We start from the raw sequence: 15,534 nt of genomic DNA, 5'->3' as shown, positions 1-15,534 counted from the left end.
CTGCTATGTGCCGATTGTACGGAGAAACGCTATAGGCTAATCCTCCCACCCACTTAGACCACCCCCACTTCCAGCCGGCTGTCGGGCTGCTGGCGGGCTTTCAGATAGGCATTTATACATGATTTCACACCAGACGTGCAGCGGACCCAGTTTTAACTTATCTACCTCATTTTCGTTGACCTATTTACGAAACCTAAACCCTAAATCGAAGTATAGCCACCAAAAGGAAGTAGATAAAATCAGAGACCCTATTTCCTGCTTGGGATGCCGAGCTAAGTTACCTTTCATCGGAGTAAAACACACATCGGCTGGAAATAATGGCGCCCATCGTCAGATTTTAATAAAAGGGGGATTAATCAATGCATGTTCTTTAGTCAAACATTCACTTGATATCAGAGAGCTAATTATAGAACAGGAATTGGATTTCCTATGTATTACAGAAACCTGGTTAAAGGAAGGCTGCAATCCAGATATTGTGATTGCATTGCCCCCCAACTACTCGATCTGCAGGAAAGACAGAGAAGTTATTAGAGGAGGAGGGTTGGCCATTATTCATAGGGATTCACTACAATGGAAAGATTTCGACCTGCATACCCTTAAGGGGGCAGACATCCTCTGCTTCTGCTGTGCGATAAATGGCTCCCTCTCATTCTCTGGAGCACTGATCTATCGCCCTCCCGGCAATAGTGGCACCTTTCTCGACTCCTTAGGTGAAACACTCAGTCACGCCCTGCTAAGATACGCGAATTTCACCATACTTGGTGATTTCAATCTCCATCTAGACTGTAGCAACGACCCAGGGGAGGCCACCTTTCTGGAAATAACTAATTCCCTTGGCCTGAGTCAACTAGTCAGGGCACCGACACACCGGGCAGGGCATATGTTGGATGGAGTCTGCGCCAATTTTTCTCTACTCCTTACAGACACTCCCACTCCCCAAGCCTGGTCAGATCAAAGCTTTATCCCCCTGACCATTTCAGCGCATAACACTGCATTAGCAGCTAAGAAATCCACTATAGCGCTGCCTAAACGTAAGTGGCATCTGGTAGCCTCCAACCCCGGGTTGCCCAAACTTGCCCAAGAAAGTAAGCCAGTCTTAACTGGTGATCCTACAGAGGACTCCTCTCACTTTCACACATGGATGACGGCTATAAATGAGGAATTAATTCAGTTTAAACACTCTTTGAGAAGTAGTAAAGGAAAATGACCCTTGGCTTACAAAAGATCTTGCAAAGCAACACCTACGCTGTAAACAACTAGAACGTAGGTGGAGGAGGGGTTATGATTTAGCAGATCTGCATGCTTTTAAAACATACAGGAAAGAATATCATACTGCTATTAAATTGCCAAAAAGACTATTTTACTAACAAAATAGCCCTTGCCAAGCATGATCAAAAAGAGATAGTCTCAATCGTAAAATCCTTCATTGACCCCAGAGTGCTACATTCTGAAATTCCCCCCTCCCAGGCACTTTGCCATGATATAGCCATATTCTTTGAGGATAAGGTTAAGAACATCCAAAAGGATTTTGTAACACCTATTCAACAAGATCCCATTAATGATAAGGAAGTAGATCATACTTACAATAGGCCCTCCCTGCATACCTTTTAACCTGTCACACTTTCGGCCACACAAGCTTCAATTATAGCCTGTAAATCAGGCTCACCACTGGATGCGTGCCCCCCTGTGATATTACACCAAATTATGGATATGGTTAATCCAGTAATTAACCATATTGTGAACTCCTCTCTAGACTCCGGTAAGGTGCCTGACAAGTGGAAGCTCGCTATAGTAAAACCATTAAAGAAAAAACACAATGTGGATTCATCCAACCATTCTAACCTTCGCCCGATATCCGTGTTGCCAATTCTGGGCAAAATGATTGAAAGAATGGTCTACAAGGAGCTCTCAAACTTTTTTGAAAACTCTCAGACCTTCCACTCACACCAGTCAGGTTTCAGCCCCAAACATTCCACAGAATCCACCCTCCTTGAGATAACAGACACTCTAAAATATATTACAGATAGTGGCAGGAAGGCAGTACTGAATTTGCTTGATTTGTCTGCTGCCTTTGATGCCATCTCTCATGACATACTTTTGGCCAGACTAATATCTTGCTGCATCTCCAACACTGTTCTGGCCTGGATCTAGTCCTTCCTGACCAATCGGAGGCAAGCGGTTTCCCTCGGTGCCTTTCTATCCCCGAACGCTCCATTACAGCAGGAGTGTCACAGGGCTCCTCACTTAGCCCACTCCTGTTCAATAATTATATGTCCCCGCTCATTTACCTCATTACATAATTTGGGATTGAGATTACATCCTATGCAGAGGACACGCAGTTGATCCTGTCCCTGGATAACAATTGCACATGTGTAGAAGAAAATGTCAAACTCTGCCTTAAGGAGGTCATCCTCTGGATGAAAAGCAACCATCTGCGTTGCAACACAGATAAGACAGAGATCCTGCTGATAGGAAAAGACAATCCCTTTCAACCAAAGGCCTGGTGGCCAGAGGAGGCAGCAGCCCCCCCCCCTCCACTGTGGAAGTGGCAAGAAATTTGGGAGTGTTATTCGATACCTCCCTTTCTTTTAAGCCGCATGCACTTAAAGTGGCTGGGACCTGCTTTGGTTTAATTAAAACTCTAAAAAAATTATTCAACCTCATCCCCCTCTCTGCCAGGAAAACAGTCACGGTGGCATTGATACTCTCACCTCTGGACTATTGTAATAGCCTCCTGGCGGGTACTAACAAATCTACCCTGAAGAGGCTACAGGTAGTTCAGCACGCAGCAACCCGCCTGGTACTGAAACTTTCTAGTAGGGCCTCCGCCTCAGCTGCTTTGAAATCTCTTCATTGGCTTCCGCAACATAAGGGAATTTTATTTAAGCTTCTTGTCACCACCTTCAGAGCAGCTCGACGACTGGGTCCAGTATATCTTTCTGCAAGAATTACACCATATTCTACAACAAGGACACTTAGATCCTCATCGGCAAACCTCCTCAAATTGCCTGGTTTCCGACTTAAAACGCGGGGAGGGAAATCTGCAGCAGTGTTAGGAGCAAGAGCTTGGAATCTCATGCCAAGCAAATTGAGATTCCTAGAGACAGAAATGCAGTTTAGGAAGGCCCTAAAAACATGGATCTTTGGAGCCTCAGATGAACTTAGTCATGCCCTTATCTAGGTTCCAAGGCCTCACGATCAGGGTCTGGGCTTGCCTCTATCCATTCAGCGCCATGAGGCTCCTTCCGGAGCGACATTTGCACTTTATAAGTACCCCATTCAATTCAATTCAATTCAGATACAGGAAGCACCCAGGCTTCCAGACTCCCCTAGCCAATAACGACGCTGCTGATAGCGTCTGAGCACCATGGTTCAGCGCTCAGAGAGAGAGTGGGAGCCTGGGCAGGCAGCCTGGGTGGAGAACATGCAAAGTGTTCATGACTGTTTGACCGGCCCGAGATGGCAAGCCAAACATTAATGCGCAGTTAGAATAGAGTGACGCCACTCCTCCCCATGTTCCTCTGACATACGCCAGCCCGTCCGCCCCTAACCAGCTGAGCAAGGACGGACAAATAAAATGATCATAACAATGCGTTATGATCCTTTTATTTTTCCTTTTTCACCTGCTCACAGAGCAGTGGGGTGACGCTCCTCCGCCTTAGCGGAGGAGCCGCCCCTGCTCCTATGTGGTCCACTTAATGCCCAATACATGGAAAAGATGTGGACAGAAAGCAGGAACCTGCGTGGTCATCTTGAATGAACACCATCAGCATTGGAATCGCTTTTCGGGCACTCTAGCACTGCCCCACACATTAGCATTTTCAATCTAGCCCATCGGGCATGCTAGTGTGTCCAACCCCTCTGTCGAGCACCAAGCACCACTGTGGGCTCTGACTAAATTGTGTATGAATGGACACTGTGATCACAAGATGGTTGCAGGGTGAATGTACTGAGATGGAGCACCTGTTTGAGAATGGCAGATTTGTAGGGTTTGCTGAGCGTTAAAGGCAGCTTAATCTTCAGAAGTGTCAATTCCTGGTATATGCACGTTTGGTGCAGGCAGAGAGAACAACATGGGCAGGTTTCATAAAGACACTGGGGAACACAGGAGTGGAAGTGTTATATTGAGCCGTTAGGGGAGATTGCAAGGTCCCACCATTGGCATTAATAGCAACATGGGATCGGGACTACAAGGAGGATATAGCAGAAACAGAATGACAAGGGTCTTGTCAGTTTGCTAAGCGGGTGTTAGGAAATGCTAAATTGCAATTGGCACAATGCTAAAGTCTACACAGAATTCACTTGACCCTTACAACACTCTATACCCAGAAAGTACTGGGCCTGCCCCAGATGCCATGCGCTTGCTGTTTACATTCACATGGTCTGGACATGCCCTTTAATAATTGCTTATTGAGAAAATGATACTGGTGAAATGAGCACACGGTGGGAAACATGATTCAGCTGAATGGTAAACATCATCTGCCCGATCTACAACCACGCCCACGGAAAGGATTATTGGCTATAGATTTACAACTCTTTGAACGTTATTGGCATTAATGAGGGTGGCTATACCATGCATGTAACCACCAGACCCCCGCACACCCTTTAGCAAAGTGGTAGTGCAATGTGGAGGAGTGATCAGTGGATGAAGAGTAACATATGTTGAACAAGCATTGACCAAGCCAATGTTAATTGCCCCTAAAACCTATTGGCTTTGCCAATGCCTTTTGACAACAATCGTTGGGGAGAAAGAGCAAATGCTTTGCAATATTGTTTTTTTTTTAAAATACAAACTTTATTCTAACAAAAAGGTAATGATGCAACTGCTGGTCCTAATGGAATGTCCATGTGCATGCAGAACAACAGATGTGTGCACCAACAGAGGACATAGCGCCATTTGTACTGTTTTTTATTTACTGATCCAAAATTAATCTGCTTGGTAAATGAAGAAATTTAAATTTTAGAGTGCATAAGTGCAAATTAAAAATAGATCACAATAGTGAGGAAATGTCAAAGGAGGAGCGGAAAGACAGCAGATGAGGGAGAAAGCTACATGGGGTGGAAGGAGAGGTCAACACAGGGAGCGGGGAAGAAGCACACAAGGAAAAGAACAACATGTAGCATGGGGGGCAGAGGAAGTAGTACACAAGAGAGAAACACAAAATGCTGGGTGGAGGTCATTTTTTTTGGGGGGGGGGGGGCACCAGAAAGAAAGCTGTAAAACACACAAACACTTGCTTAACCAAAGAAACAAATGTACTTCCTAAAAGTGAGCAGGCAGTGCAAGGATATAAGTCAACCAAATCTAGAGGATGGTAAAGAGGATATTCTCCAGGGGAAGGAGACATACAAGATGGACAAGTAAAGCCATAAAAAAAGCAAGCAAAAGAGAGTGACAATAAAATCAATCAATGGTAAGAAATGAGCAGGCCAAAAAGCCCATTGTAAGTTCTTGGTAAACCCACAACAGATATTTTCCAACCAGACAGACCTAATACCTGCACTGACTCTCAAGCAGCAAAGGAAATAGAACAATGGAGGGAGTTGATGAGAAAAATGTTGTTTGCTGCTGCCTTCACTAAAAGAGGACTAGAAACAGGGTTATGTATTGGGGAATGAATGATCTTGAACAGAGTTCTTGAAATGATTATAAGTGATTCTTTGGGGGCAGCACTGCTTCTGTGACTGTAATGTGCTACTATGACTGTGATTGTGTCACTGAGATTGTACTGTTCGTCTATTGAGCAAATAAATGTAAGATTAAATATTTTTCATAAGATTTCACAATAAGGCAAATATGAAATTGTCTGTCGCCCTAGTGGTATGGGGTTAATTTAGGATGGGCACTGAGTAGTCAAATCTCGGGTACTTTACAGAAAATCTTAGACAGACAGACAGACAGACAGACAGGCAGGCAGGCAGGCAGGCAGACAGGCAGGCAGGCAGGCAGACAGATAGATAGATAGATAGATAGATAGATAGATAGATAGATAGATAGATAGATAGATAGATAGATAGATAGATAGATAGATAGATAGATAGATAGATAGATTGCTCCACCCAACTTCTTATTGATTAATAAGCACTTTTAGGTTGTACAGTACAACAGACCTAACTTATTATCCTAGTGTTGAAAGAAGGACTGGTGCTATGCTAAGCCTGCTCTGGGCAGGTGGCTTACAGCTCGACCACAAGAGACCACATCAGGGCTCGAGATTAAAGCAAATGGCTGCAAATAGTGCCTCGTTGCTAAAACAGGTGGTTTCCAAACAGCAAAATGTCAATTTGCCTGTCGCTCCGAAAATGGTACAATACCTCCCTAGAAAATGCTGCTCTACACTAAAAACCAACATTCAAAGGCACCTCTCCTTGTTCACTGTTAATTCTGTTTCATTCCAAAGAGGAGGAGCAGTTTCATTGTATACTTGAAAAAGTGATGCTAAGCTAAACGACTGATATGTTTTATGCATTATAGACATTCACTGTTGCCTCTTTAAAATAGGCTAATTTCAGTGGTGGCAGGTGAGCCTCTAATCAGCTGTGCTGGAGAGAGCGTGGTTTGTTTAAATTATAACAGAATTGTAATGTAAAAAGATGAAGTACAAATACTCGCTGTTTCTTATAGTATCCTCTCCAAAAGGCCCTTTTTGAGCGAGACACTAAAAGTCTTATTCATGTTTCTCTTGATAGTCCATTTAAAAATAATATCGGCCATGGAAGTGGACATGTATTATTTATAATAATAAAATAAAAAAGAACACTAGAACCATTTGGTAATAACCAACCATGCCCTTCTTAAAAAATTCCGAATGTCAGTAGGAGGGTTGTCCCCTGAAATCTACCCCTCCATGATTTTTTTAAAAAGCGAGTTTATTTTTCTATCATTAGTGACTGTGGGGCCCTCTTAGAATCAGCGGTAGGTAACACCAAACAGCACCGGCCCGTTTTAGAGGTTGAAACGCACCTGGTAGAGTCGGGTATTTGACGGAGGGACAGGCAGCAACGCCACAGCTCCGTTTAGCCTGGTCTCATAGCAACCGGGGCGTAGCCAAGACTCTGTTGTCATCCACTAGGATGTCCTCCAGGAAGTGCTGGCCCATGTGCTAACTGTCACTGGTGATGTCACAATGCCCTGCCGTGCCAGGCCTGAGAAGGAAATGGCAGGAGGCCTGGTGGAGATGCTGGGGGCAGCTTTGAAAGATCACTGTCCCCTCGGCTGTACTGCCACCTCCTAACACCCGCCACCCCAACCAAGACCCTGTGGCACTGCAGGTAAAGAGGAAGGAATGTGCGCGTCACCTCGGCTGGTGTTTACTTTCTTTCTCGGGTATTAGTATCATGGGCATGGATAAACATTTAAATGTAATCATGCTTTGTTTTTTTTACAGATGAACATCTGACCGCTCCCAGGAAGGGATAAAAGGACCTTTTCTGTTCAGTAAGAAAGTTGCTATACATCGACACCTGAAATCCAGTACCCAATGACCAGAAAAAAGAAGCTGAATTGATATTTTTTTTACCTCTTCGAAAAGTATAGCCATACAAGTCAAGCATAAAGGAGACTCGTTGATTTAAAAACAAATTAAAAGCAAACAAAGTTACAGCTAGGTTATACTTATCATTTTCATGGATGCCGTTGTGACAGAAAAGGTTGATGAGCCTATGGAAGCACCCGCTATCGAGGTTCCGAATGGCTACACCAGGCCCACCCCAGAGGCCAGCGAAGAGGATAAAAATGCCAAGAACAAGCCAAAGATGTTATCTAATGGTCTGCGGAAAGGCTCCAAAAAGTACCCGGACTATGTCCAGATTTCTATGCCCGCTGAGTCTCGGAACAAGTTTCCACTGGAGTGGTGGAAGACAGCCATCGCCTTCATTTACGCCCTCTTGAACATGGTGCTTACGACTGTCATGATCACAGTGGTGCACGAGAGGGTGCCCCCCAAGGAGCTTAGCCCTCCCCTGCCAGACAAATTTTTTGATTACTTTGATCGAGTGAAATGGGCTTTTTCTATATCGGAAATAAATGGGATGATACTCGTTGGAGTTTGGCTGGCACAGTGGCTGTTTCTCAGATATAAGTAAGTAATGTCTCCATACATGCTTATCGAAGTGGGCTTTTTGTTATTGTTACTCTTTCATATAAACTAAGGCATTATGGTCCAACAAACCTACTTGAGATTATCTCCAATTTTAAATTTATTCAATGATGCATTGAAGACATAATAGGCCGCTTTACGCCCGAAAACGGACGCTAAAGCGGCGATAAGTTTATCGCCTGTCCTTGATAATATGCCCCTGAATTCTATTAATGATCACATAACTCTTAATACCGATGATCCCACTGTAATAATGTTTGCACAGGTATTGAATTTACCACTGAACTTATAATGAGGGCCCTTGACTTTAATTCTGTTTCAGAGCAGTTATGGACACGTGGAAATATTCCACATTAGAATGAGAGGCAGTTACAACTGTGTATTAGTAGACAGTTTTTTTGATTTTATTATTGATATTTTCCATTCACAAGCTTAAACACAAAGGAGACCTATAGTGGGATATTAGGACCAAGCGGTCTATACTACAAAGTCAACATATTTCTGCCCTATAGTATAATCCCAAACACTGCTCTTGGGTATTCATTAGGACAAACAAGTGTAGACTCCTACGTCATCAAAGTTATAACCTTGTCAATGCTTATAGCAGCAAATCTAAAAGGGCCTCATTTATATTTAAGCGGGTGGCTCTCCATTACGCCATGGGGACGGAGTAAATGACTCTGTCCCCATGGTGAAGAGGCCCGCCACCTAATTTATAAATGACTGACAAGCAAGCCGTCATTTATAAAGGCATTGACAGGAACCGCTGCAGGGCTGCATTTGAATGACGCAGCCTTGCAGTAAACAGTATAACCCCAAAACTGGACTTTCTTTTTGAAAAGAAAAAGTGTAATGCTCCTCTCACTATGGGAGGCTTCTCCCATGATGAGGAGAACATTAGAATGGTTTTACCGTTCCTTACTGCCAGGTTTTACCTGACGGTAAGGAACAGTAAAAAATGACTACATGTCCGTCCATCATAATTGGATGGGTGGACATGTAGCCATTTCTTCGATGGCCCTTACTCCACAGGGCCATCGAAGAAGTTTGACAATGGTGGAGATAGAGTAGTCTCCATCGTGGCCAAACTTAACGTCCGCCAGCAGTTAAATTTTGGCGGGCGGACCACTATTGGCAGGTAGGGAATCCGTCACTATTTTGATGGAGTACCCTCTCCACCAATATATAACTCAGGCCCTAAGTTTTTGACTGTTGACCCCAAGTTTTTATGCAACTTGCATCATGAATGTGGGGGAACAGGGTTCTTAGTATCCACCCTATACTTTTTGGTGATCGCTGGATGCCATTGCACCTAAGCTGTTTGCATCCACCACATCTCTGTGTATCTCATCCAGGACAAGGTGTCTTTAGCAGTGGACTCGAGGATGAAGCATGCCACATAATTGTGGGCAAGAGTCCAGCATCTTATAAAATAAGATACCCTACATTAATGAAACAAATATGCCTGAATAGCATTCATCATTATAAACACAAAAGTGGAGATAATCTCAATATAGATTAGTTGGACCAGAGTCTCTTTTGTAATATGGCTTTCATGGCAAAGAGGATGCACTCATTGTCTATCCTAATAAAAAGTGATTTAGGACTTTCTCCTTACTTCAAATGTAAGCATTTTGTGACTGTGTGGCTGTCTTTGCCTGACAAAAGTTTCGTTTAAAACACTGCATGGAGATTCTCTGAATTTGAAAACGTGGACTTTTCCCTTTCTGAATTAACACTGACATTCTTTGCCTTAATTCCGGTGGTGCACTTCCTCGATGGCAAAATAATTTTATCTACTACACTTTACTGTAGTGAAGAGCTTTTGTCCATTTTATTTATCTGTTAGCCTTCAGGCTGTATCATCTTTGTACTTCTTTTGTATTTATTGTACTTACTTGTCAGTGTAAACATTAATGCTGCTGGGTTTCCTTGCCTGAAAAACTAAAGGTTCTCAAAAGGATACTTTGGGAGATAATCTAACCCAAAGAATTTGTGCAGACCAAAAATTCTGTAACAAAATTTATTTTTTAATGAACTCTTAGATATATCACTTAAAATCTTCCAAATCAAATACAATCTAAATTCCCTTCTCTATCCACTGTGTACTCTGTGGGACCTTTTTTGTAAAAAAAAAACAATTTTTATTTTCAGCAACATAGTATCGGCATACATCATGTATCACGTACAGTGATTACAACCCCCCCACAGTGTGTCCGGAACTCTATGTCCATATACATCTAAGCACAATCTTGAGCGCTTCAACACCTCTGGTCGCTGGTCAGCCATCCTCGGGGCACATAACTAGGGATGCACACTTGAACAAACACAACAAATAATGTAGGTCAATGCATTGTTTACTTCCCTACACGGGGAGGGGAGAGGCTACAAACTGGTCCAACATTTCTTGTCTTTTGCGCCGCCGCGCTATCGTAGGGGAGATACAAATGTCGCCTCTGTATCTATTCCACCTCCCCTACTTGCGGTCCAACTTCCCAGGGCAGCCCCGTCCTCTGAATATTGTCTTTTCTGCAATCATTGCCGAGTCCATATCCTTTGCCCAATCTCTCACCAACGGGACCCCGTCCACCCCCCGTTTCTGTGCAATGTTGCGCTTTGCGATAATAAGGCCCATCGCAGCCCAAGCCTGTTCGGCCTGGGAGAGGTCAGTCGCCTTCCAAAAAGTGAGGAGGCAGAGCTGGGGGGACACATGCAGAGGCTTATCACATGTTCTCACAATTTGACGGGTGACTGCGTCCCAGTACTGCTGTATGTGTGGGACCTTTTTAAGTTTCGGAAGAACTGGGGATAAAACACTTCCCGGGAGAAGCACAAAACGGCCTGTAAAGGCATCTTTTCGGTCCTCCTTACTAATTTCTAGATACAGAACTCATTGGATGGCCTCATTGTCAGTCTGTGGTGAATTATGCGGAGTGTTTAAAAGTGCCACTGAAATTTCTAGACTCACACATTAGCTCTGTCAAATTTATTTTGAGACTACCAATCTCACAAACTGCCTCCTTTCCTATCAATCAAATGAGTTACAGTTTCTCCTGAAAATAACACATTCTCAGTACAGTTTAGATTTGACACCACAACATCTGCAATTGGTACATTGGGCAGTAATGTATGAAGCTATTTTATAATATTCACTTGGGTTTATTGTGCGTAGCAGTTGCCAACCACAGATTTGCCAGTTCATTGCTATTATACAGCTGAAGTGTACTCAATTTATCCTCCTGGGATGGATGAAAGGATGAGTCGTCCTAAGCACGATTTGGATGTGTAAACTGCAGCTCACACTCAGACCTCAACAGTGCATTTTAACTTACTCACCTCTCTTATTGGCTCCATCCCTAGCAAAACGTTCCTATAAAATCGGATTAGCTTATATACTCACAAACATAATTGTCTATGTCCATATTGGAGCCCATGGTTTATCGTCCAGATATTATTCATTTTTCTGTATTTACAATGTGCAGAAAACAGCATAATATAAATAAATAAAACGAATGTATAGAATCAAAACCATTTATTATTAAATACATATATATTTATTTCATTGTAGCTGCACATTCCTGCACAAAGCAATCCTAAGAGGCACTTTCCTCTTTCTATGTGTGGTGCAAAATGCTCTTTCTCAGGTTTCCATAATTTGTAAATCTGGGACAGGGTAATAATTCATTGGTTTTGTGCGGGAAAAGCCACTGCAATGCCCATGGAACGCCTACCATGTGCAAAGTAAGGTGACGCATTGATTTGCGCTGGGTTGCCTTACTCAAGATTTATGAGACCACTCAAAGCCATGCAGGGTGGCCTTGCATGGCTTCATATATCCGATTGACAGCCCTGCGTCATGCATGTAGCACTTTATGTGGTGCAAAAGTGACACAGGGCTTTAATAAATAAGCCCCTAGGACAGATGATCAACCAAATATACTTGTAATTGGAGGAGAACCTAATGACAGAATTTCAGTTATGATGGGCTTTAATAGACCTGACTAACAGGAGAAGTAAGGAATGGGAAAGTAATAGGAAAGTAAAGGGGTAGATTTTTGAGATCCTATCTAAAGGCTGCATATGCCCGTTCCCTCTCCTGTCTCCTCTTTATCTCCTTCCCACCTTTCTCTTAAACAGCTTCTCATTGTTCTTTTTCAATTCCTTTTTTCTAATAAAATTCTAAAGACAATTGTAACCTGCTCATGGTGAGGAGTGCCACATGCAAATCTGTATCCGAATCTTCAGTGTCATCTCCCACATGGTTTAGTTCGTGTTCATCTAGTCTGACAAAAGGTGAAAACAGTTATTTTCTATATTTTAATAATTCGGAATACTTAGAATGGCTGTGGTTTGCCCTGCAAACGACTTAGAACCTAATTTATATGTTGGCGGAAAGTGTACTTCGTTGCAATGACAACGGTCTTTCCGCCCCAACACAATTGTCAGCCCGCCCGATTTAATTATGGGCAAACGTTTGGTATAAAGACACCATAGACTACTTAATCTCCGCTGAGGTTACAACCCTCTGCTGGCCTGATGGAGAAAAGGCCATTGGAGGTTAACCTGCATGTCTGCCCACCAAATTTAGATGTGCTGACATAGAGATCAGTTTTCACTGCCCATATCCACCAGGAAATCCTGGTGGTAAAGGGCAGTGAAAACTGCTAAATGCCCCCCTCGCTATAAGAGATAACTCCAATTGCGAGGGGGGTAGTGTTTTTTTAATTTTCATGGGCTTTTTGTTTTGAAAAAAAATATGAACTTTGCAGTGCGGCTCTGTCATGTTTGACGGAGCCATATCGCAAAGTTACAATACATTGGCAGGAACCACCTTGACGGCAGTTCCTGTCAGTAACTGAAATGTCTGCTGGCCAGACGGAAATTTCAAAATGTGGTCTTCAGGACCTCCGCCAGGGCTAAAAAGTAATTCACTCTGTCTCCCTGGCATAGGAAAGCTGAGCTGCCAAATTTTAAATCAGACCCATAGTCCCAAAGAGTTTGCATCAGGTTTATGTTACTTTTTTCTGCAACCAAACGCAAGATCTTCTGCTGGGATTTACAACGCAACCCAAACCACAATTTGTGTTTGTAACCCAAAGCAATGAAAGGCAGCACAATGCGCTCCCTTGTATTACTTTGCGTCAAGGGTGCATTTCATGGGTGATGCATGGGCATCCCCATGCAACCATTTATGGGTTTTGATGCTAATCCCTATTTGCTCCAAAATCCTGCACCTCCCTCAAGCAGCCGTAACGAGGGGACATGTTTTCTTTTCTCCTTGTTTTTTCCTCTTTGCACAGAAAGAGATAAATGCTGCAAAGCACTGTTTTGTGCAGGAAGCGACTTTTTCCTGCACAAAAACTCTTCTGGCTCCAACATAGACACCCTTGCACTATGAAGCAAGAATGCCTGCTTTGACTCATATCAGCCACAAGTGTACTAGTATAGGGAGAGAGCAGAACTGTGCCACTTCTAAGTAGATAGAGCGCAATTCTGCCGTCTCTTGTTCACAGAACGCACCCCAGCATCTTTATTTGTTGCGCTGTGTTGTGTAAACTCTTTGTAAATAAACTCTTTGTAAACTCTTTGTCAATGCCTCAGTTCTAGGTACAAGAACAAGGACATCTAATAAAAGAAGTTGGGGGGAGATTTACATTCAGCATAGAGCATTTTGGCTCAGGGATAGTATTTCCCCTTTCTAGGCCCATGCCTCTCCAGGGAGAAGTATGTTGACTTACCCCTCCTACAGCAATGCACATTCGGTTAGTTGAAAAACCGTTACACCTGGATTCCAGTTTGCTATACATCATCAATGCCCATCTGTATCAGCATGCTCCAGAGTATGTCATGCTCAGTCAAATATGGATGTCTATGAAGGCAAGAGAAAAAGAGCCTTCTTTAAAAGCAGCCAATTTGTCAATTAATACCTGCAGCAACCATATTTACTTCAGAATTGCTGTGACGTCTCTCAACCCCTGCACCCTCAAAACATTCTGTAGCTCTTTCACCCTCTTGTAATCCATACAACAGGACCCTTAAATGAAAACAAGGGTGCTCTTTACTGTTGCATATTGACAATCAATTCGCAGACAACTAGAAAAGCTTTGCAGAATTAAGCAGGGCTTCACAAGCCACAGATTTTAGGAGGGGTCTCCAACATAGACCCAAGAGGGCAGGTTCCATTTGCGATAGTCAGGATAACTTCTCAGTATCTACAAAAGTCCAACTTAGATCTATTGCTTGTAAATTTTTCGTATAAAGATATTCTGAACATCTGGAAAGAATATGGCACTGGTGGATCTATCTTGCATACCCTGGTATTTGGCATTCATGACCTTGGTGACCAGGAAAGAGTTTGAAATCTGTGTTTACGTGGGTTGTGGTTTCTTGAGGAAGTTACTGGTGTCTTGAATAAAGCAGTGTGGAACACTTGCCTGTTGTTTTAAAAATGCAGTCAATGTAACCAAATAAATTCCAGATTATATATTGACTTTAAGAATAATTAGATTACAAGGACTCTAATATTTGTAGTGAGCATGTAAGGTATTCATAAAGTTGGGTTATAGGATACATTTACGTAAGCTTTGTTTGGATGCTGCTTAGCAAGGCTCATATTCTTGCTTTTGGTACTCAGCAAAGATGTGACACTATTTGTAAGGGATCAGATATGCATTGCATTGCCAAGACACACCAACACAGCATTTCAGGTCATGAGCAACATTTCACTCAGGAAGGACACTCACTGCAGGACCTTTCTGTTTAAGTATACTTTTAAATGAAACATAGCAATTATGACAGCCTTTATATGTGACTATGATCAACTTTAAATTAAATATAATAGTAACATTTTAACACTAAACAGATTTAAATATCTATAATGGGTGCATTTTGGCATGCATTCAAGCAATGAGGACTAACTTTCAATATAGGTTTCATGATTCAATTTGAGGAATGTTTAATCTTGTGTCACTAGAATATATACTTATGACCTCAGTGCTCCATGATATTTTGGTAGCCAAGGCTCAGAGAATCCTTTCTTCAATTGACTGGTTGTCAAACTGGGAGTAGTAGTTACATGTGTGTTTCATGCTCCTTTGCTTGAGAAATATGACTTCAGACTGGGATTTCGCATCTGGCCTTTAAATTAAATGAAGGAACGAAATGTCAACTTGATTAGCCAAGAGGAAACCAGATCCAGCCCCAAAGGACACTGGTGATCCAGAGTAGAGAAAAACGTGCCTACAAGCTGGCATGTATATCTGATACGGCAAACTGACCCTTGGCTGGAGAGCCCCGTTATGTATTGCACGTGACAAGAAATCTGCCAGTCCAGGCACTGATGTCAACAATCCATGGCCCGATTCGACAGATCTCTGGATTTGGAGTGATCCTATTGATTGCTGGAATATACCACCAAGGTTTTTAAAAGCATGTA

The 15,534-nt window shown here is 42.8% G+C and overlaps 1 protein-coding gene across 4 annotated transcripts in view; it reads left to right on the top strand.

Moving 5' to 3' along the window:
* Window positions 1-15,534, top strand: part of SGMS2 (sphingomyelin synthase 2) — a 270,340-nt gene that overhangs the window by 149,529 nt on the left and 105,277 nt on the right. For 3 of the 4 annotated variants that reach the window (XM_085641391.1, XM_085641392.1, XM_085641393.1), the window contains one exon: window positions 7,389-8,081. In XM_085641391.1, coding sequence (XP_085497517.1) covers window positions 7,627-8,081 — 455 coding nt within the window. In that variant the 5' untranslated portion in view covers window positions 7,389-7,626. Of the gene's footprint in view, window positions 1-7,142; window positions 7,273-7,388; window positions 8,082-15,534 lie in introns of those variants that run through there. The other variant, XM_085641394.1, reaches the window with a different exon arrangement.

Source organism: Triturus cristatus, chromosome 2_2 (assembly GCF_964204655.1).
Source record: "Triturus cristatus chromosome 2_2, aTriCri1.1, whole genome shotgun sequence".
NCBI lineage: Eukaryota > Metazoa > Chordata > Amphibia > Caudata > Salamandridae > Triturus > Triturus cristatus.
This window is presented reverse-complemented; position numbering and strand designations above follow the sequence as displayed.